Source organism: Opisthorchis viverrini (assembly GCF_000715545.1).
Source record: "Opisthorchis viverrini unplaced genomic scaffold opera_v5_1, whole genome shotgun sequence".
In the NCBI taxonomy this organism is placed as follows: Eukaryota; Metazoa; Platyhelminthes; class Trematoda; order Opisthorchiida; family Opisthorchiidae; genus Opisthorchis; species Opisthorchis viverrini.
This window is the reverse complement of record NW_008751657.1, coordinates 4,025,767-4,049,828: the sequence shown is the minus strand read 5'-3', so window position 1 is coordinate 4,049,828 and position 24,062 is coordinate 4,025,767. Positions and strand designations below refer to the sequence as shown.

Here is a 24,062-nt window from a genome sequence, read left to right as displayed (position 1 = left end):
ACATTGCCCAGCAATAAATCCACCGATTGTTTACCAAACCTCTCTGAAACGATGACTTCCCAATCGGTCCCAAAACTTTTCCAATTGATAGATCACAGTTGTTTGTGTTGGTGACACCCGGTTGATATAAAACCGTCTCAATAGTTTTTTGCCCACTAGTGAAGCATTATCCATCTGTGTATCTACCTTGAATCTTTTTACCTCCAACAGTATGATCCGCATTTTGGTAAGGTAGGCCTGTTTGTTCTGTAACTGTGCGATACTCTGTCTAGTTCAGGGTAATAACCTCAGCTTCGCCTCACTAATCTGCTTCAAACCACCCGATTAAGTAATAGTTTTTTAATCTGTTATTAGGTATTTCACAATCGCCTGTGTTTCTAGCCCTTAGGTTTATTTTTTTATCAACCAGTCTACGGTCGCACACAACTACGTAGTTAGAAAGGCACTGAGATGTTCACACCTAGCGATGCCCTTCAGTGTCTGCTCAGGATATTGGAAGCCGGATGAACCCTAAAAAATCGTTTAGGCTGTTTTTTTGAAATGAATTTTCGCTAGTCAGCCGGGAACACATTATGAATGTCCGCAATATGCCACTGAGAATCCGCCCCATGTTCATCTGGAAGCAGTAATTTTTTAAGCAGGCCTAGTGGGGGAAAAGTACCTGGATATAATGAGTACCGGTTAAGTTTGGTCCAACGGTAGTCTACCCAGCGCACAGCTGGTCGGAGATAACCAAAGACGCACAATTCACTCGAGTCGCATAACTGATCTACTCACCATCCTTGTGTAACTGGATTAACATTGCCCCGGAGCCAACCGGGGCAGTGTGCTAGGTTTTTAGATCGTTGTACTGTAATAGCTCAACGAACCCAAAGCCCATCATACAAAGCGCACGCATCGGGAGTGGGACACCTGCATCCACGAAAATAACAAAGTCATAAAATCACAAATTGCATAAGCACGCAAATGGGCGGTGGTTTCGAAGCGAATAATACATCAAGGGGCTCCGGACAGGGAAAATATCGGAGTGGCCATCTGGTTCATCAACAATAGTTTGCTCACAGTCAACCCAAAATTCCTTGACTATTTACTTATGTATTAGTGCCAGTCTAATGGCCCGAGTTGGACAAACCATCTTATTGTTCCGACCAATATTATGGGATTTGGTTCGATCACTGAACCATGAGTAAGAGCAGCGCAATTGGCCCCACCGCTCTTGAAGGTTTTATTTCTCTTTTGGAATAGTAATTCCATCGGTTCAATTTGAAACGTTAGATTCCATAAACTCGTACATTTGGCGATTTACATCGCCTCAAAATCGGAAACTACTGATGGACCGGTAACAACATGCATTACGAAGTTCACGCCATAATTATGCCCGTGTTGTCAGAAATTCTACGACTTTCCTTCCACTCAATTATTCACTTATCAATTTGATTTACGACGAACTAAACAATTTATCATCCCTTCCAATCAAATAAACTATCACCCACTTTGTTATGAAAGATGTACAGTGATATGGACCACTTCTAATATAGAATCAAGAATCCGAAAGTAATTTAAAATAGAGGGGAAATGGCGCTTCTGTATCCTCTTTAAAGGTAGGTGAATTAGCCTCTTACCCAGCGGCTCCCGAAAAATCCTTTCTGTAGCCTAAAATGTGTGCCAAGCGAACTTACAAAGATCTCGTAAACAACTGTTCCAGAATGAAATGAATGTAAACCGGAAGATGATTCTATGACAGCGGTTGCCTTCAGCACTGCTCCGAAATGCTCAAACTATAAAGAAGTAGGATAAATCATTTGAGATGCTTGCTACCTTTGAAGCACTTCGGTGGATCCGAATCAACATTCATTCATTGTTCTACCACAGCGGTTCTCAAAATTCGCAGCTCATTACCCCTTCGGTTTCCGGTGTCCGGGGCTATTACCACCTTTTCTTAAGTGAATTAAATTCAACACCCTAGAAGGATATTCATCCTGAAATATAATACCTTCCCGGAGCGTAAGTTACATCATTGCCTGTTAGACTTGCTTCATTGTGTGATCGCTCTATAAAGAGGCCAATAGAGACCTGATAATACACTTCCCTTGCGGTGGCCCCACGTGGAGGTTACCAGATCCGAGGATTAATAATATTAGTGATAATACTAGGACCAACAAACAGGGTAATTTGTGTAATTGAGAAATAACGAGCTGAAAAAAAGTGGGGTCCTCGTGCGTTATGTTTCGGTAGGTAAAATGGAACAGGATAGTTACAGTCAAAATTTTCTCCGTAGGTTATCGTTTCGGTACCACAATAGGTGTTTTCAACTGAAGACGGCGTTTACGCGTTTAGTTATGCAACTAAAAGTTCAAGTGAAGCTGATTCTATCTCAGTCGTTCTCCAGTACAAATCTGGCCAGCTGTTTTTGACTAGTTTCCACGTTACTTGTATACAGTATAATCGTAAAGGGTTCATCGAATCCCGCTATGGGCGCCCAACTTTTGTAATCAGATCTATTAGGGAAAATAACACTGAATGGAAGGCATGACTGCGTATATAGCTGCATATATGTTGCTAGAACCACAATTACATCGAAAGGGATCATCCTTAGACTGTTTCGTCCTATATACGAGCCAAACCTACGGCTTAAACGTCCATTGCACTAAGCAACTAGACCGTGTGGCGGATGGGAATGCAATGGCGGCTACTTGAATGATTCAGGCATAACGACCCAGCATTCGACAAATGGAACAACCATACCGAACGAGCAGACTGAACACCCGTATAATGCACTAAAATAGTCCTCTTACACGATTTCACTCCACCGCCTCCCTACAGCCCTACATACACCCACCGAGAAAAGGTAATCTGTTCGATACCTCTGGAGTGCAAAACGTTTTTTTCGGTAGCTCGTTTACGCGATACATGATTTTTCAATTAGCTAGCACGGATCCATATGGAAAAAGCCGATATTTCTATACCAAACTCCTTGTTGCGCCCTAAAATATAGACTAAAAACGTTTAAAAATGATCATTTAAAGGGACATGAAGTTGTACAAGCTTAATTGGCCGACGGCATATACTGACATGCTGATGAAGCGTAGGTTTGATAATATCCCAATATTTTTAGAAACATGCTGTTTTAGACTTCATGTTGAAAGAGCAGCACGTGAGACAAATTAGTTGATAACTGTATTAAATTTAATTCATTATGATTTGAAGAGGCGTGTGATTCTCTCGATACGCTTTATCAAGAACCGATTCATTTGAATGAACCCGGTGGTCAATTTTCAACTGCGTTATCCCATTCGGCAAGTATTCAAACATCATCTTCTGTTTCAGTGAAAGCACGTGTAATTTTTCTACATGAACCAACTGTACTCACCCGTATGGAAGAAACGAATCCGCACTCTGATATTAGATATGGCCTGAGTCCATTTGTTCATTTATGGAACGCTCTGTATTTCATCAGTACTGCAACTGAACTAAACTCACAAATGAAGGATTTTCGAATGCCAGATATTCATAGACAAATAGGCCCGAGCCCCAAAGTATATAAACGGACAAACTACACTTCACTTCCCATTTTCCTGCACATTTGGAAGTAACAATTAAAAGTACTTATGTATCAATTGGCCTGTCACATGTGTCCTGGACACGTGAAGTTGCTACCTTAAGGAATGACAGCGTTCACAACATATGCAGGTATGTGAGTGTAGCGAGCTGAAACGAGACGGAACATGTTAGTCTAACCTGGTCATGGCTGCGAGCGTTTGCCCTACAATTAATGGACACATGTGGTCAAGCCAAAAGTTATGAAGACAAGTCAAAACCTGAACAATGAGAATCACAGATAGACACGACTGGTCAATAAGAGGCCTCAGTGGGAATCTCGTGCCGCACAGAGAGTCACAGAACTGTTAGTGTTAGTATACTGTTTAAATACTGCATTCCTGAATGAAATCACTCGTGGCACTGTGCACTAAACAACAAAGTGCCTTGCATTAAAACTTGATAGCTGAGAACTCATGTGTAAACATTCGGGTGGATCTCCGATAGCAACTACAACCCTATTAATGGCATATTCAGCGGCAATCCGCGGGTTAATAGGAAAGCGTGCGGTGGGAGAAAAGCGATCTTATAACGCTTTCGCATAATTCTGACTACCGCATGATCTGAGCGGTTAGCTCGTTTGTTTGGGGCCCTTTACTTGTAACAATCACGTTCGTAAATGATGTATAAAAATATAAAATAACCTAACAGATTGAGGACAAACTGCCTTGACACCTCGATAAGCCCGCCATTATCAGTTCGCTATTTGCATTCATCGAGGGTTAGTGTTGGGAATATATCGAGCTAACCGGGTGTTACAACAAAACCCGGACACCTTTGGTCCCGTTACGCAAAGGTGATGAGTCCGCATTCATACAAACGCACGTCATCAGGGTTGTAGACTCAGTTGAATCAAACACCTTGTTTCTATAGCGAAAATTTGTACTAGCTAGATTTATTCTTAATGAAATCGCGAAAGTTTATGTATCTTTCTACCATGATGCGTCCCCTAAAATGACCATTCCAGGAGTGATCGTCTTGGCACAAATTCAAAGATCCGACTACGACAGCTTATCTGTCTAAAATGCAGTGTCCGATAAGGATCTCAAGGCAAAGAGGATCATAAATGACCAGTTGTTGCTAGTTTACATTCTGGACTAATGATACGCTGCAGTGACCAGAGTGTTCGCTTGTTGTTCCAAAGCCTTCGGGAGGATAAATCTAACACTAAAATTTTGAATCTCGCATTGATTAGCTTGCAATAATTCGTTTTTCTATCTACTATAGGCTCAGTTAAATCGAGGGTCATCGTCGCGAATTCAGCCCATGTTATTTGAAGTCTAAAGAAAAAGGCGAACATTAGCCAAGTGAAGCAGCTTAGAGACATGTGAATCTCACACTCCTTCAAAATCCAGTATGATTCACTTGCGTCCTCAGGGTCGATGGTTCGTAACTTCTTCGTGAACAAAACTAATTTTCGACAGAACAGAATGGGATCAAATGACCAGACTAAAACTTCAGTCAAACTATGTGCATACTGGTTGGTCCCGTATCGTAACCATTTTTACTTGTTGAGTGACAAATTTCTGCGGAAATGCTCGTAAAAATTATCATCGTATGAAAGTATGAGCGTTTCGGGCAACGTGCGAATTAGATGTAGTTGTTACTTCGCATACATTCAGCTCGTATGATGGATCATTGTTGTATAAAATATGCATATATACATATGCATATATATGCATATATATACATATGTATATATGTACATATATAAAATATGTATAAAATATGCTAATCGACACTCCATCGTTGTCCTTTAAGTCACTTGTTTCTACGCCAGCTATAGGCTGAATTTCAATGTATTTAGAAGCAGACTGTTGGTGAATTTTAACCCTCATATCGTAAAACAGTATATCAGCTGGGAGCGTTTCCAAGCCGTAATCTTGCTAGTTAAAATGAGGGAGATGAACCAGGCAGGCGCTCACTGCTTCGTGAATTGGACCCCTGGTACTAAGCTCAGTCAGCTGACACTGCCCTACGAAACCCTCGCGCTGGCATTGGTCAATCGTTTTATCCAATCATCAGTCGCCCACCAGGTGAGTGACCTTGCTTGACTCTGGGCCACGCGGCAATTGGTTAGTGAGACCAAGAACATGTGGCAGTCAAACATCTACATGTGCCGTATGGCTTAGTGCGACACTTTGCTGCCGCCGACACAGGGACAAATACCGGGATGATACTGGACTTAAAAGTTCCGGTCAGATTACGTGCATTCACGCTACACAACTGATTTGATGAGATTTCGTTATGATCAAGAAGTTGCTTTACTGGATTAATGTGTGGGTGACGATTCTCATATCCGGATTTGCACAAAGCTTTAAACCTGAACAGAGTGAGTGACCGTTTATTATCTTATGTCCCGAGCGTTCTGTTAGCGGACATCAGTGAGGTGTACGCGACAAACTGATATAAATGTTTCTTCTATGGTATCAGCGTTTCTAGAAATACTGAATATTTAGTTGCGGGTGGTTGCGCGATTTGTAGAATTCACGTTCATATCTTTCCTCTTGTACTGGCCCAATTATTCTGGTAAGTCCACATCAAGAGGGTGGGAAGTATTAGACTCGAGTTTCGTTCGTATTAGAGTTCAGGAGCTATGCATGTCCTTGGTCTTACCGGGCCTTGAACTGCCGACATTTGACGTACGAGGCGAGCGTGCTACCACTAATCCATCAGCGCACACTTGACCGACCGGAATCATCATGTTTCTGTGATTTAGAACTCCCCAAAACAAACTCCACGAAATAACACAGTACTGATGGTGGTGCTGAGATCCTACTGCTAGAACTTCATAAACAGGAAATTTTGTTTGGTCTCCCGTTGAAGCCAATGTAATTTGCAAATGAGTGTGCTTCGCCAAGTGGTTATCGTGTTCACTCAACCCAGAAATGGGTGGAATTTCTCGTTGTAATACCTGGTCTCCTTGGTCTCCTTTGCATTTTACGGTTCCTGTCTAGAAATAAATTTCAGTGAGTGACCTACCGGGCGTCTGGCCGCTGGTCAACTGGATTCCAAGTAGCAGGCCAACTGTCCTAGCGATAAAATTATGCGACCGCCTTTGCCATTTCCCGGCGTGAATCACCGTTGCCCCATACGACTTCGCCACGGCGAAGTGGTTCAGGTGGCTAAAGCTCTGCCTCACCCTCACAAGTGCCCTGAGGGCTTCGATGGACCACCTTTTTTGTGTTTGATTCATATGGTAGGCCTGCTATTTTCGCCTCCGTAGCAGATGTTCAGTAGAGAAGGTGTAGATCGATGCACGCATTAAAGCGGCGGAACCCCGAAAATGTGGTCTACGTCGTTTGTTTTGACAAGGCGTGTTGGATACAAGCCCTTAAGCGGAGGCTTAGTTCTCGAAACGATGCAGGGCAGGGTTGGATAAAAACGACCCATCACTCGGCTGGCGCGTCGTTAACACACGCAAAGTGAAAAATGGTCAACCTGGTACCTCACGCTCATTCATGCTACCGAAGCATGCCGTTGTCAGGGTAGGGGACGGGCGACGAAACAGATAGGCTGTGAGCAATAAGAAGAATGAGCAGATTGAGCGTACGTTTATTTGAGGGAGCGAGTGATGGCTGCCGTGGGATGATCTTAAAAGTTTGGTTTGAAGTGATTGCGTGCGATCGGATAGACCTTACCGTACCGCAAGTTGGAGATCGGGCTAATGAAAATCTGTGATGGGTGGAATAGCAAGAAATCGAAATGAGAGGCACATGACTTGAGTTTAATTAACTTAGTTTTTCTAACCAGAGTCCTTTTCACAAGTGTATGTCGATTTGCAGTGCCAGAGCATTTATGTGCATTCTCCACGCTTATCGTGGACAGTTAGTTTTTCGAGGTACCTAGTCGCATCAACTGGGTGAATATAATCCCAACACTCTTTGGTCCATGTATTTCGCTCTAAAGCCCTTATGAAAATGTAAACTGGTTGACTGAGTCTGTCAAAGCGTTTTGTTCACCTTTTATCATTCTGACCGGGAGAACGAATGCAAGATTAGTGCAACTGCTGTCCTCCGTTGGTAGACTGTCAGATGTATAGCATCCAATGACCAAAAATATGAAAAACTCACAGTGTCAAAAATGAATTTTACACAGACTCTACTTGTTAGCTTAGTTTTTCCGGTTTTTTGGTAGGGTTGGGAGATTTGGGAATTTCTAATGGGGATTTCGCCCCATAAGTGCAGCCAATCTATACTCAAAAGCCGAGGAGCTTTATTGAGATTCATCAGCGTATGTCTCCTCTAGGGGCGAATTAATCACACTGCTGATCAGCCACTCGGGGTCGAACGGTTAGGTGTTCAGCGTCTGTCCGGGAGGTCATGGGTTCGAAACTACCCTGAGTTTCGTGAGATGCGCACTGCTGATGATCCCCAATGAGGATGAAAGATCTTTACAGTGCTTCTCGGTTTTTCAGCCTAGACTGGCTTCACTTGCAGGACGAGGTCTCCATTGGCTGACTGTGGTCGTACATTTTCTCTGTCATAGGTTGGCCAAACTCCGGATGACTACCCTTTTATTGCCGGGTTGACGAATAGTGATGGGATGTGACTTTACCTACGGGACATGGTTAGTGAGGCACCTCATTGCTCAACCATAACTTCTTGACTAGATGTCCTAATCCCCAATTCGAGCAAGCACCAAAGACGGCGATTGTGATGCTCGGTCCACGTGCACATAGCGGGAAAGTCTGGCAGTAAATTTTATTCTACATTGTTGCCTTATTTGTGTCAGCCTGCAAAGTATTTATCATAAGAACTATTGGTCAGAATTCGCAAGACAATCCACTTCGTGGGCATGTGCATTATATCACGAAATTATGAAGGTGCGGCCAAAGGACTGACGAATAAAACGGCCTTATGATACCTTTGGACTCAACCATATCGCCATGTGAGATAGGTCGAGTGAAACAGTATGGTACAGGAACATGCAAACCAAAATGGATCGTCCCGATTTCGGTCACATTAACATGTAAAGTATGGAACCTTCGAAACCGCACCTCATGCTCAGGCAGTTAGGTGGCCTCCGCCGAACCCACAGTTATCTTCGGACGGTCTGCAGAATAGGGTTATGCAGTCATTAAGAAAAAGCAAATACGTGATCAAATGACACTTATCCCGGTGCAAATGTGCTGGTGATTCCACAACACAGAGGGGAAGCCCAAGGACGTTTCAACGATATGTGAGGTGAGGTAGAAACTCTGACGACCAACAATCCAGAGGTATCAAACAATATTTTCACAGCTTACTCTGTCTGTCCGTCCCGGACATTCAGACTGAGAGACTTCAGGGTTTCCCCGCCAATACGATGAATTACGCCTAACAGCATTGGTATTCACAGAACTACACTAAAACCACTGTGTCCTAGCCCTGAAATTCACGGTTGTTCGTTTTGAGGTAACCACTGTGAACCCGCTTGCTCCACTCTTCTGGTGAGGGACGATAGTTTTTACGCGATCATTTCTGGTGTCATTGGAATTTGTTATTAGCCACTTTAATGAATTATTATAAACGAATTCGTATTCGGGATCTCTTTCCAGTTCATGTTTTTGTGCAATAGACAGTTGATATGGCGTCCATGAACCGACGGTGTTTCTTCTGCCAAGTCCGTGAACTTACTATCAGTGACAGTGCTACTATAAGCAGTCTACTCCCATAAAAATTGTTTCTACCGAAGTTTCTTTCGACCAGCTATAGCCTATAGAGTTGTCGCACACAACAAAGACTCACTTTGCGACAAAATTATCAGGCCACTCATGTTGTTCTTCATTAGTCGATTCACGTGGATGGAACTGAAATGTTTTTGGTCACCAATTAACAAATTCAATCAAGAATGAAAAATGTTACTCTGCTCGACCAGCGTAAGAGCACTAATATCCGGAAAGTGGACACAAAAAAATTACCCAACCGTTTCAGCTGACTCTCGCCAATGACATCTCAATGATTTTTTGCTTTGTAACCTTTATAGGTCACTACGATATGCTTTTGTTGCCGGGCGCTTCACAGTTCCTGACTACGAACAGTCATTAGTTCATTTTGGGGGCCATGTACGTTTGTGCCTCTGTACATTTGTTCTCTGGTCTATTCCTCGAGGGCTTAGTCTGATAGGGCTCAAGATTAGAGGTCGGCCAGCCAATTCTGGATGAGGTAAAAGGCGTGAACCACTCCCTCGTTCTGTTCAGATATTCCACCTGTATAACCTTCGTAACGGGTGACATTATGAGCTACTAGATATATGTATCAGAATCTTGTTTATGATTCAATATAGTTGATCTCTTTGTCCGTATCTGCTCGCAGTGCGTTAAGAATTACTGCGCCGTGGAGAAATCAGATGGGAGAATTGTGAGTGACGGTAATTGGTAGAGTTTTCCAGGGACAACTTCGGTAGTCTAAAATGTTGGATATTTTAAATTTGCAGAAACTTGAGAGGCATCCCTTACGTGCGAAACCTAAGAAAAAGAAAGTTTGACTCAACCAAATTACACTATCACTTCTTAGCCCAACCTCTGACTTGGTAATGACCGTTTTGACTGTGAAATTAATCGATTTTAAGCACGATATAGCATAGCGGAGATGACAAAAAGGATCAGTATTCTTTTTGGAGAGACATCTGTTCGGGTGTCCCATCTATTCACTCAGTCCTACATGGACGTTGGTGGTGTGGCGGTAGCTGAATGTAGGAATTTCCGATGGACTCTGCTTGTTTACGGCGTTTGACATAAGTGGATTCTGATTTCACTGATGCAGCGCTTTCTACTCACCTGTTCTTCTCTGAATAGTAATAGGAATAACCGCGTTAATTGGTTGGCTGCTGGTCTGTTCACTGACCCTGGGAATTTCGATTACACAAGTCTCATCATTATTCGTGGGGACATCATCAGCGCGCTGCTGGGTGGAACCCGTCCATGGAAGGACGGTAGACTGTGCGGTGAATTTCATCTTATCTGGCGTTTTGGCTTTTTTGATGCTTGCTGATGATTTTCCCACATCGTTCTCTCCTTGGGAAAAAATTGAAGCCCAGCCTGCCCCCTTCCGTTCGCCTGTCGACAATCGTTTTTATATAATAGAGATTTCACTGACAAAAGAGTAACAAAAAGGAAGGTATCCTGAAAAATTTTCGGTCTAACTTTTTACGCACCTATCTATCCCATTTTGGCTACTGGGTAAAATTCAGTAAAGCGTTCACGATAATCAGGAGTTTGTGTTAGCTGATGCTATGACCTACCATGTAGCAATCTGACCGTAATCCGCCGTGTGCCAACTGAGACACGCATTTAAGGGAGGACGGTTGCTTTTCGGGGTAGGGATGGCAACCATACGGATATTCCGATGAACCAGTGTGTTCCACTGGAATAAAATCCATATTGTAGCCCGTTAATAGGTGAATAGACATTTTCTGATAAACAGCCAGACACTTAACTTATACGCTGGTGGTCGTTAGAGTTTGCTCAAACTAGTTGGGCTTACTGTAAAGAAAGGTTTTAGTGTGCTGCAGACACTTGAGGGAGTCATGAACCGCAAATTGCTAGCTGAATACTGTCTACCAGTCTTCCGAAGGGATATTACTGCACCACTGGTCTTGTGTTGTACGCGATCCCTCAGACCCCGTATAACGAGCGACAAAAGAGAATGGGAAGTCTCAAAGCTGGGGCCTAACCTTCCGAGGTACACCCTGAACATGTGGGGTACGCTCCTGGCTCACATGCGTCGACAGCCCGCGATAGTTCAGTGGTAAAGATGCGAACTCAATGACTGGGAGGTCCGCCCTTCGAACCCACATTGTGCATCTTGACTGCTCCTGTCTAGGCTTTGACAACCTGACAGTATCTCAGCCCTCATGCTTCCTTCGGGTGGCATGGCAGGTAGGCACCGATTGGGTGCTACAGTTGAGCGATTATTCTTGTTAGTTTATCGTCACGAGTAAGCAAGTGCTTGCTATTTTGAGCTGATCCTCGCAGTCAGCGCAGATAACACAGTCATTCCTCTGTTTCGATCGGGACATAGTTGGTCATGGATCACTGTGTTCTGTCGTATTCTCTTCGTCCCAACCATTCCTCGAAGCGAAGGACAAGTTTTTGAAGTTGATTGACAAACTATTCCGATAGTATACTTTTATGGTATGGTGGTGTAACTATCGATCTGGCAACAATAAAGTGATTAGTTGCAACACGACATTACGTGTAGCATGGACACTTTTTGCTAGCAAACCATGGTTCTCATAGTTTTTGGTGATTGGACTAGATAGGTGAGTACTATCCATGGACTCGGTGAAGTGAACCACTTGGCGTTTATTTGCTCGTCTCATCGTTGTTCCGCAGAAAATTTTTATTGTCATTTTGAGGATGTTACTCTGATTGCTTCCAACCTCAAATCGTTTGAGGAAAGCCTCTCGTTCAACTAGCTAGGATGCTTAGCCTGGGTTCTGTTTCATTCACGTCACTCGCCCACCGCCGATCTTCGGGAGGATGTATACAATCTAATTGTCAGTTTTCAACGCTAACTTCTCATCGTTTATTAGACCAACATCCCCCCTCGATCCCGAAATCACCCAAACTTCACTTTGCAAGCAGTTTGTAAGTGACGGTCCGCTGTTCAAAACAGGAGCCAGTCATCAAGTTTTCTTGTCTGTCTTACTTTGCCGCCGTGGTGTCCACATCCTCCAGCCCGGTGCACTTCATCTGTGGCTTCTGTTTACTGCGTAAACATGCACACAAATGACGAACAGAGGGAGAAATATGACACTCAGTGTGTTTTCTCACTTACTCATTCACTTGCTCGTACATTTGCTGAGTCTACCTACCTCCGTCAGTGTTAGGCATTCGAAGGAAGGTCGGATGTTTGCTCACCGGTCTGCTGGTTGTCATGACAGGCTGGTAACCTGATCTTGTAACGGCTTCGTGTAGCACCGACACGTTTTGCTATTGAGCATAAATCACAAGTGTTCACCAAGAAACCCGAGTACGATTGTCGGAAGGACATCCACAAGGGATGCTACAACTGTTGCGGCATGTAACATCTTGGTCATGAACAGTCGTTTGCTTAGAGCACCCCCCAAGCGATGTATGGCATGGAAGTCACATTTGCACCAACTGATTCTGATGGTGCCGTAGACATGTGTTCTAAGAAGACTGGGTTTCCAGTCGCATAACTTATGAGACCTCACCTACTTCTTGTAAACTTTCCTGAGAATACCAAGTGGATATATCAAGTGGAAGAAGTTCGTCGCGCAGCTATCAGTATTCTTCCGCGAACAGTTGCAAACATAGTCATCTCTGCGATCCAAAGATGAAACTAAGAATGACTATAGTACGGAGATCCAGTCGGCCCTGTCCACCGTGATTCACTCGAATCCGATGGTTCCGACTTTTTTAATCGTATAGTGACTGTCTACACTACATATGTATCATTACTGAGCTTCAGTGGAGGTCTGCTGATCGACTTGCGGGTTATAACATGTGCCAACGTACTACAGTTCCGTGGGCTGTCATTGTGGTCACAACACTGACCAGTTTTAAAACTTAGCATACGAGCCGAACCGTCCTGTAGGTCGATTCGTTTCGCCTGACGAACCATCACCTATCTTTTGAATCGTGAGAACTGTTAGTAAATCTTATCCACCCTACGCTGTTTTTCGAGATATAAATTTGCAGTGGTGTGGACCGAATGAGAACTAAGCCACAACAACAAATCTTTTGTGAGTTAGTTTTGCACAGCTGTTTTTTTGACGTTCTCCGTGAGAATTTTGATGAGTTGCAACAATCGGTCACATTTAATTACCCCCTGTGTAGTATTATCATTATGATTCCACGCCTCGTGAGTTTTTTGTTTCGTGAGATCTCATTGAATCCTACAGCTTCCTGAGTAGGTTGACCACAATGTTAAATTTCGCACCGGTGAGATGCATCTCGAAAATTTCAAACATTAGCGACGCTCACTTTCCGTCTTTCTTCCAGTACATTCATCTTGACTAAAAGACGTTATTTGGATTAAGGCGTATCTATCTGAGAACTGAATCTTATACGAAAATGTAACGCTGATAGTAATGGGAATCGCCTCAGGCCTGACGCAGCTGCTTCTCACTAGAAGAACAAGCAACCGCCATGAACGTTTGACACCCAGTTTATTCGCACTATTTTTCGGACTGCATTTCTTTTGACGCTTTCCGATAACTACCCAGGCAGTATGCTGAAACTTTTTGGTGATACTTTGCATATTCAGAAACATCTGCCAAGAAGTTAGAAAAATGGTTGACTCCGCCACACCAGTATACGGCCCATTACTGGTTTCTTCAGGTAGTTTTCTGAATGCTATTCCTCAGAGGGACAATATTCTGCAGGAAGCTGAATCTGTGGGCCTGAATCTGTGTGCATCGCTCAAGTTGAAACTAGTAGTTTTCATCTCGTGTTATCAAGTCATCGTTTGTACCACGCGAACAATTCGCCAATCAGGGTTTGAAGTAAAGAACACGGATTTCTCTGGCAGAGACCATTCAGGTATACGTACTAACCGTCCCAGACACATTAATCTGATAAGCTCTTAGGTGGATCAGGTACATTGACTAGAACCCGCTTAAGGACCGTCTCGTTAAGCACATGCTACAGCCAGTTAATCTCTGCTATGTTACGAAGACATCAGTAATCAGTTTCCTAGATACCTTTCAATACTGTTGGATCGGAGAGTCCAAGTTTCACAGCCGTAGGATAGGACTGCCCTCACGAACGCTCTGTAGACACTGTACTTTAACCTCAGTGGCATTCGTTTCTGGCACCAAAGTTGACGTAAGTTGTCCAGGTGTTGTGTACACTAACTCAATCCGTCAAGGTTTATGCAACTGCGGAGACGGTAAAATTGTTCACAAACCACATTCTGAAGTTTTAAAGAGATACGTTGGAACGGAGGATCCTTAATTAAGACCGTACACTATGAAGGCGCAAGCTGCTTGCTGAAACAGGGAGTTGCTTCTGACATTTTGTGTAGAATAGTTTGTGCGGATGTGTGATGGTCAAGTGAGGCAGCAAAGTTATTAGCATAACCTTCTCCTCAAGGAAACGATTTCTCTATTCAGATTCACGGTCCCTCGGAGGTTACACTCTAGATTGGTGTCAATATCAGAAGTGAACAAAACTAGGGGGAGATGACTCTGGTGGAACCGACTAGGTGTAGGCTGGGTGAACGTTTTGATATCTTATGGTGAACCCCCACGGGACCAGAAGTATGGGAGGGATATTCACACATTTCGTGATCATTCACCTTTGGCCAGTTATGTATTGAGGAGCCATGCTTTACGTGAAGTGGAATGCTCATTTGAAGTAAATGTAAGCCACCTCATTTAGTCGTGCGCAAGTGCGATATTGCTCAAGCATATGACATAATATGAAGATATGGTCACTAATAATCCTTACCTAGTCGAAATCTACGTTTCGCCCTCGGAATTCGATCCTGTTTGGTGAGGTCAAACGTTACTTTGGTTATCTCCTGTTCGAAAATGAGTGCAAACATCCTCGTTAAAATAAGACACAAAATCGCATGAGCGTTATTCAAAGACGCTGATGGAAGCTTATCTAACCTCGAGGTTCGATAAAGCTTTAGTGCAGAAAGGTATGCTAAACGGGAGGAGGTGTAAGTTCATGGAACACGGCTTGTGCTGAACAATCCGAATGGCAAAACAGAGGAGGTGTAAGGTCATGGAACACGGCTTGTGCTGAACAATCCGAATGATAGCCATAAGTAGAGGGGGAGCCTACCAACTCAACGGTTGTCGAAAATTTTCGGTCTAGTAGTCACTACGCTCGTTCATGTTGAATGTCAAATTTCCAAATTAATCTTCGATGATCTCAGTGAAATTCGGTTTTGTCGGTCCCATCTTGTGCATCAGATGAAACTTCGGACTTCTCCATCCTTCGTTTTTTTAGAGTCTCCTGAATCAAGAAATTCTGTCTGTCCGCAGATAAGCTGCTTGAGTTGACGTCTAACAGACATTCTTGCTGATTATACTCAGTCCAGAATGATAAAGCTCATCCCCCGAGAGGCAAAAGTGACCGTTCTGAAATCCAGCACTTGTTTGTTAGCTCCTGAGCAGCACAACATGCGAAGTCCCCTGTCGTTTGAACGGTGGGGCTTTACTCTAGTTACGTCTTGATAACAATGTTGACCGGAGGTCGGTTACCATATTCGAGTATTGCAAATGTAGCTAATATCTGTCGATAAAGTGCCAAGAGTGCTCCCTGGGTTAGCCGGTTTGCTTCTCACTTTTCTGACGGTAATAAAAACAGGGTAGGGGTCTGAGAAACGAACACAGCAGATGTTGGGTAACAAAGTGACGTGTCTATAGCTGAAATCTACGAAAATATATCGTTAAGTGGAATAATGAGACAGTTAGGATACAATACTGAAGAAATATCGGAGATATCAGCAACACTCCGACTTCGTGTATCCTCCCTGCTTTATACGGTCATTAAGGGGACCCGATCGATGTGGTATGAAGTTAATATGGGCTGAGATACTCCCAGACTGCACAAGCTTAGATAGCAGAATGACTGAGGACTTTAACATAAACTTTGGCTCGAAAGTCTGATTGTAAAGCAGCAGTGGTTGGCGTGAGATTATATCGCCACACATGTTATAACCCCCAACCTGAGGGAATAGGAGTTTGTGTTAGTCTGAATTACATCTAACCCTCTATACAAGACTCAACGAATACCACAGGCGTGACCTGCAGTATACTTTACTGTTCACGTACAAACTGTCCCACCACGGCCAGGTCCGGTCTTTGTGGTATTTGTTTAAGCATTAAATTTTTCTTACAAAATATTCATGTGAGGCGTGTCCGTGAACCTGATCAAACCACTGGTAATTTGCTTCCAACCGAAGGAACGGTATCAAATGAGCAATTACTATGCATGGTTTTAATTTTCTGGGTTGGTTTGGGTCGCGCATCGCCTGTCTTTACAAATGTGTGCATTACCGATATCAGACTTTCCTCTGCTGAACCGTCAGTCCAGCGGGTATCAAAAATTGTACTCATACGCTTAGACTCTTCGACGAACTGCATTCGATTCTAGGTGAACAATACTGGAAGAGGAAAATCACCTCCTAGCCTCACATATCTGTGAAATAGCCTCACACTGTTCTACCGCAAGCATTCCTATCACCCTGGTTATAACCGCTAAAATTCCGATATCATAAAAGAACAGCTGATGCTGCTTAACGTTTTCTATGTGGTTTCCCACACAATTGTATAGAGTTTGTATCCTCAAGCTGTTCTTGGCATGCATCACACTATTGTGACTTAATCAGAATCTCTCATAAGATTGCTTCCGTGAGTTGACATCACATCCGTAGTAAACCAGCTTACTAACTACTTTTCATTCAGCAGTTTTAGACTAGACTTGTCCATGTCCGTCACGAAAACTAGCGAAAGATCTGTTGCGTTCGAGTTCATGATTATTGAACAGGAAGGTTTTCGATGAACTGCTTGGTTGCGTAGAACTTTACGAATAGTACATATGCATTTGTCGAACGTAGGGAAATATAGTCACTCAATCGTTATATACTTTTCAGTAATTTTCCTTTGAGGTGAAAATGGCTGGTATCCGTGCGTCCGGTGTGGAAACGTTTCATTGCTTTCTGTTCTATTTGTTGACGGAGGTTTCCACTACATGCAAATTTTGAAAGCCAGAAGTTGACCCTGAATTTTTGTTGCACGTCTGTAGGTTTGCTATATAACCACTTGGTATGTGCTGCCGTTCTGCATGTCTGGTGAGCAGCTCCTTGCGAATTCCATCACCCGATCGTCACACTTTCATGATAAGCAGTTGTTTATCATCCACCTTTCAGGTATTTCATCAATTAAAAAGTCCAAGTGGCCCATGCACATTCCTTGATATCCAACTCACAAAACCACATGTGGCACGTGGCACATTTTATCTCCTCCCCCCACCACATCTCAGTCTTTCTGACATGCACGGTCGACGGTTGCCGCCGTTCATGAATAATTCATTGACCGATAAGCTCAAACGCGACAGGGGTCGTCTCACACAGATATTTCTCTATATTCATTGTATTTGAATTTCCAGTGCAGTACTTAGTGCCGTGTGACAGGTGGCAATGTGGTCGACTGTCTCGTGTTAGTACGATTGTTGTCGTGCTCGTTCTTTTGCACATCACAGAACAAGGCAAACACGCTGAGCCTATCAAACATTCAAGCGACACCGTTTTTTGACAAGTATTGGGTCATCTATATGATGCGTAAGGGAGTTGTGAATACTTCTGGGCTTCTGAAAGTTACAATTCGTCGAGAAGGCTGAACGAAGTACCATCTGTACATTGAATGGAAATTAAGGCGATATTTATCGTCATGTCTTACCCGGTGTTTACAGGCATCACGCACACACACCGTGTGCATTGATAAATGCGCTGACACGCTACCGATGACCAGGTTGTTCAGTGTAGGGTTTTTGCGGTAGCGCGCCAAGAAGAAGAGGTGTACCATAGTCTGCGTTCGCCACAATACAGGCAACAGATAAGGAAGTCGAATACTGAGGTGTCGTTTATTGGGTTCATCGAAAACTCGTTTTGTTCTTTGTGTTCAGTCTTACATGTTTCTCGGGTATTTTCTTGAGTGCCGCCAAGCAGATATAAGCAACAACAGCTGCATGATGTTTCAGTGACCATACTTATTCCGGTCTAGCTTCTTGCTATGTGCGCACAAATGTGTACGACGTACATAAATAAACGGGGACGAGCATACGGTTTGTCTGTTAATTGCCTGTGGTTTCACTGAATAATGGGATCGCAGAGGGTCAGATAGAACCTCCAAGGAGATGAAAACAAATTACCCGTCCTAATTTTGCCTAACAGTCGATGCTCTTATGTGAATTTATTCCGGGATGAATGCTACGGCATTTAATCATATTTTTGTCACAGCTGATTCTGGCGAAGGCTGGATAACAGGTGCATGTTCTCACGAGGCTGCCATCCAGAAGTGTTTCCAGAACTCCATCTCCCGAGTATTAATTGACTTGCCTAGACCACTTAGTAAGAAACCGGTGTGTGTCTTGTTATAATCGGTTGGGAACTCATTTGTTACCAAAGTTCAGTCCGTTCGTTTTTACTTCTCATACTTGCTGAACTGATCAGACATGCTAACACAAACTTAGTTCGTAGTTCAGAATGTGTGCGAAAGCATCTACTACGATTTTGAATTCTCAAGGCCGTGGCAGGATACATGACCTCAATGGGACGAATCGCATGTTTCTGACCACTATGAATGCAAGCCACCACCAAAAACCACTACGTATATACATCTGTTTCGCCTACATACGTGCACTAGTTTTTCTTCGTCTTGAGTTTCTTCATCGACTATAAAGATACACCATAAACTAAGCTCCATTATCCGCCATACAGCTTTCGTATAAATGTTTGGCTTCACTCAGCGGTCTTCAATCTAAGACCAGGGGTTTCGACTGCGCGACTGCTTCGTCCCGCTTCCATTTAATATCAGCACTGGTAAATATTGGTTAGAGCGTTTACGTGATACAGGAACATGTAATATAAGTTCAGCACCGTAGTAGGTATCAGGGGAAATATCAGCAATCTGATCGTGGGTGATGCGGTTATACATACAAAAGCATATTTCCCCGAAATAAAGCGCCTATTTCCATGTAGTCGTTCAACTGGTGTCCACCTTTGGCAGCGGTACGTTATTTCAGCATTTATTCCCGCGAAGATGCAGATCAAAAGCACAATAGCACCATATGACACAACCATACGTCACATTTTGCGTACCCGAATACGACAGTGAAAAATGGTGACAAACCGAATTATGTGTTTTAAACCCTACCATAAAAATGGATGCTATGAATGCTGAGGACTCAAAAATGAGCGGAACGGGAAATGAACGCTTCTATTTTTCTATCAAGTGCAATGTTGATTTTCATCAAACAGTGAAATAACGGGATAGAATCAACTGAGTGTGGCAGTCGATGGCTTGGGTCTTGGCGTGAAAGAAGGCTAGAGGCCATTGAGAGTATAAGACTGCATTCCTACTATTATAGCTTTTTTCATGTCTTATACTACTGCAGCCGAACTTTGGTTGGAAATGGTTACTAAGCGAAGTAATGATACTGGGACCCCATGTTCGGTTTGGTGCTAACACCTGCTGCAAATAAGGCGTCTGCCTGTTCGACTGCGAATTTTCCTCCGATAATGTCCAGTTTCCGCTCTTCAAGCTAATTTCAAATGAATCCAGTGGTTTGGTTCCCATGGCGCGTTGATCCACAACACACTGTTTTGTCCATTTGTGGGAAAGAAAGTGCACTGACTCCACCAAGAACGATTTAGTCCACTGTTGCGGCTGTAATCGGAATGTTTCAGTACAAATCTTACACTGTTTCTGACGTTGAGTTTAATTACATGGTCTTTGGGATGCGAAAGAGCTGATTTGCTGACTCCATTCACTGTCCAACGAAATGGGCGAGTGGAGTCTTTGACAGATGGTTCTATCGAAAAAAAGCCGTCAGCAGCAGTAGTATATATGCCGCTGCTGAGAGTGGTAAAAGTGCTTCCACTATAAACCATCGGATTATGCCATCGTGGTAGGAACTCATTAGTCGATGAGGTTAGAATCAATTTTGGAGTGAAGATCGTTTACACCCTGTCCACTTCATCTGTGTTTGATTCATGCACGGCGTACTGAAATGCTTTAAATCTATGCTGTTGGAAGTCTCGAGCAAGTATACGATATCCAAACAGTCTTTGAACAGTCATTCTGTAGAATTTTATCGAATATTGGGGGGTTTGCCATATGTACCTTAGCAAACCAGCGCTTTAAGAGCAACTCTATACACAGGAATGAAGCATCAGCGTTGATTGGAGAGTAATTTTTTTAAAACATGAAAACTGACCCATATCTTCTGAGGCTATGCTTGAAAACTTAACTTCATCTTAAATTGTAGTGAAAATCGCCGAGGTGTAACACCCACTCGGTGTCTAGCTGTCATGCCACTAGAAGGAAACACGAGGGCTGGGATACTGACAGGTTTCCGAAGCCTAGAGAAGTCAAGATACAAAAGACGGGCTCGAGCCATGGAACTTCCGGTCAGTAAATTCGTGCCCTAACCACTGATCCATCTCAGCCCCTTTATCTAGACCATTCGTGAACGAGAGTATCGTTGAAACCAGAATGTCCATATAGGATTGTAATTCCAAATAAAAAAACTCATTAACGAAGTGGTTTTGTGCAGTTGTGCACAAAATACTTAGTATCTGTGCTTCACGTTGCCCTACTTAGACAGTAGCAGTCATGGATTCCAATTCAGACGGAGCTTTCCAGGACTACATATCTTCGATGCTGGTGAAAGTTTTATGCGTCTCGGTCTCGGTTGCCTGCATTGTAGTTATTCCTAATATACTCAACCGTTAGAGATCTAAAAGGTAGAAAATAAGGTTTACGTTGAGTGGAGAAGTATCTTTTTTCCAGTAGGTATTGCAAAAAAACTTGGTCGGATTTCCTTTATTTCCCCAGGGTCCTTTTGCTGGTTGACATCACCTTCGAAGTCCAGGCAAGGTGGCTTTCGTGAATTTATATTTGTTGTCCAGATAAAAGGGCTATCTATAGCGTCTAAAATGAGCCCGGAAAACTAACATCAGTGGTAAGCTAGCTCGAATATTGAGAGGAAAACAACATCAGTCATATAACTGGGAATCGTGATAGTTCAAAATAACTTACCTTATTTCCAACGCTGTGAGATCTTCGCGCCTTTCTGCCTGAGATCCACATGCTTCTTTTTGCGCTTTACCGAAATCCCTACATGATGCCCCCCAGCCCATCCAAGTTGTGAGCATGCTGGAAGGCGACAGTCTGTCGTCGTATTCTAGGCTGGAATTTGATGAGGTTTGCGAATGGTGCTTTTGGTTCCCAAACGATCCTCTGGTATGCTCCATTAGGTGCTGGTCAAAGGTTCAGATGACTTGTTTCGTCGTATATAAAGCCACTCCTACTCTTTATTCTCGCACTTAACATGGGTATTTATTCCTTCTGCTTGTATGGCGGTTAAGCACTTGTATACTGATTCCGATCGTGACGTTGATGATGCCTTTCTCTCGTCAGTGTACTACAGTGGGTGGTCGAGTTTCCGACACTCCTAGCGTGGGACGGGGAAGTTTTTTTATAGCTTTTTTCGACACTATCCGGAGGGGCATCTCATGCAGTAGAGGTGATTTATATTTTATGTTTGTTTGGAAATCCCGATTTGTGTGAAAATTGTTTTTGAAATATGGAATATGTGATATTTCCACACCACACCGTGTTGATTGATGCCTATTTGGGAACAGTGTTTATGCTAGGAACAACTGAACTGGTTTAATACATAGTAATATACTGAGAAGTTCGTTCAGTCTCGCTGATATGTGGTTTCGCGCGTATTATATGCAGTCTGACAACATTCTGCCTCTGGAAAGGTTTTGGCTCTCTATCAGGGTTGCTCTGATCCAAGTTTTTTATGGGTCATTCGATCCTATCATTCGGCTGAACTGAATTCGTCGATACCAGCGATTCACAAAAACACCAGTAGCCATATTCAGATACGAATGTTGAGGCACCCGATTTCGGTCACACGTCACCCTAGGACGTCCCATGACTGTGTTGCTGTGTAACCCCAGCATTTAGGATAGTAGCGGACACCTTTGGATTTGTCAGGGTTTGAGAGGGTATGGCCAAACGAGTAAATGCGAATTAATCGGTTAACCACATGCGTGCGAATGGACCGATTTGATTATGTAAGAAAGTTACAGTAATCCTTACGATGTAGTAATGCCCGTAGCCTTTATGTATGCCTTTCATCCGCCAACGCGCGACGAAAACGTCGAAGTTTGATCACCTCTATCTCTATCGCGTGCATTCACGTCACGGTCAAGCAGATTAAGGTGGTTTGGTCTATTCAGCTGTGAATCATTAGCGGATCCGATCAATTGGCACTTGGTGCAAAAACTTTCCGCGTCTCCACTTGTTGTGGACATGATTCTGAGGGTTTGTCACGTTGGTTCCATTTTTTACTTGGAACAGTTTGAAGACCCTGTTCCAGCGCGTGGGCCGCCTTGGTAATTCTTGGACTGATTTTTATTAGTTTTGGTCATTCGGTCATCAAAGAACGCTCTTCAGCTTAAGCGTTTAGATAGACCCTGGTTAAAAAATAAATATAATAAATCGTTCAGCTGTTACGCCCTGTCGGTATCTAGCTGCCATGCCACCAGAAGGAAGCACGAGGGCTGGAATTCTACCAGGTTGCCCAAGCCTAGATGGAAGCGGACGGGATGCGGGGTAGGGCTCGAACCATGAACCTCCCCGTCAGTAAATTTCCGCTCTAACCACTGAGCCATCTCTGGTTGGAGATCGCATGGACATTTCAAACCGACTTCCTTACCTGATGCCTAAATGGTTGTCTGTCTTCCAGATATGCAATCGAAATCCAAGACGGATTCTGCAATCAACAGGAATCGGACCATTGAATGTTTGCTCATGATTAGTTACATTGGGAATACGTGGAGCCGAAGTGACCCTCCCATAGTGAGATGCAGACACAAGGGAATAAGCATGAGTAAATGAGTAATCTTCTGTCGCATTCAATACTAATGCATATGCAAACTTAGGGGTATCACTTTAGCTCACCGTTGCTGGAGGCTAACTTGGTGGTACCTGAATTTGGTGCGTATTTAATGTCTCTTTTATGCGATTCCCAATAGGATAGTTCTATTTAACCCTTAGACTTAGTCACTACTCATCTACGCTCATCGGATTTACTATATGTATTGACATTCCACAGCTTTGCTTTGTGAACTGATGTTCGCCCATCTGTTGATAGGACAACATTAAATGCCTTATGATGCGCATCATCCCATGCTTTTATCAGTTCAGTGACACAACGGGACGACTGATAATGTCAATCAAGTATCATTGTCGTCAGGATAGCGATAACTTCCTCGGTTGTTTTGTGTGCAAGCAGGCGTCGTTTATCCATCCAACAGTGTAACCATGGCTGTTAGATTAGAGGCTGTCAATAATGTTTGCCTCTAGAAAACTGAATCACACCATACCTTGAGCTTGTCAGACCAAACAATCTGAATCCAATTTTCTGTGTGATGTTCAGTTGCCCGAACCTCCAAGATGCCTCTTCTATCGCTAAAAGTTGGAGCAAGGACCTTTGATTTGGTAACTCTGGTTACGAGGCGCAGGTTTCTCAGTTTTCTTATGCAACCATTCTTTTTTGTATGAAACTACGCAATCTTGCTTTCATCATACATGAGTTCTTATGCTGAGGCCATTGGTTGGAATCGGTCCTCTGGCGTAAGGTGCTTAGGTTAGCTCACGATTAGCATATCTTGCTTACAAGCAAATATTTTGCGGGTTTTGTAAGCGAAATCGGTGGTTCCTGACGAAATATTGCTATCCGGGTTGATGTAGTATTGTAT

The 24,062-nt window shown here is 43.4% G+C and overlaps 1 protein-coding gene across 1 annotated transcript in view; it reads left to right on the top strand.

Annotated features, from left to right (window-relative positions):
- Window positions 1-5,700: 5,700 nt before the first annotated feature.
- The window catches only part of T265_00062 (hypothetical protein), a gene marked incomplete at both ends in the record, with an annotated part of 83,682 nt that continues 65,320 nt past the window's right edge, over window positions 5,701-24,062 (top strand). Inside the window, one exon of the mRNA XM_009163719.1 lies at window positions 5,701-5,929. Within this exon, the coding sequence (XP_009161983.1) occupies window positions 5,845-5,929 (85 nt within the window). The remainder of the gene's footprint in view (window positions 5,930-24,062) is intronic.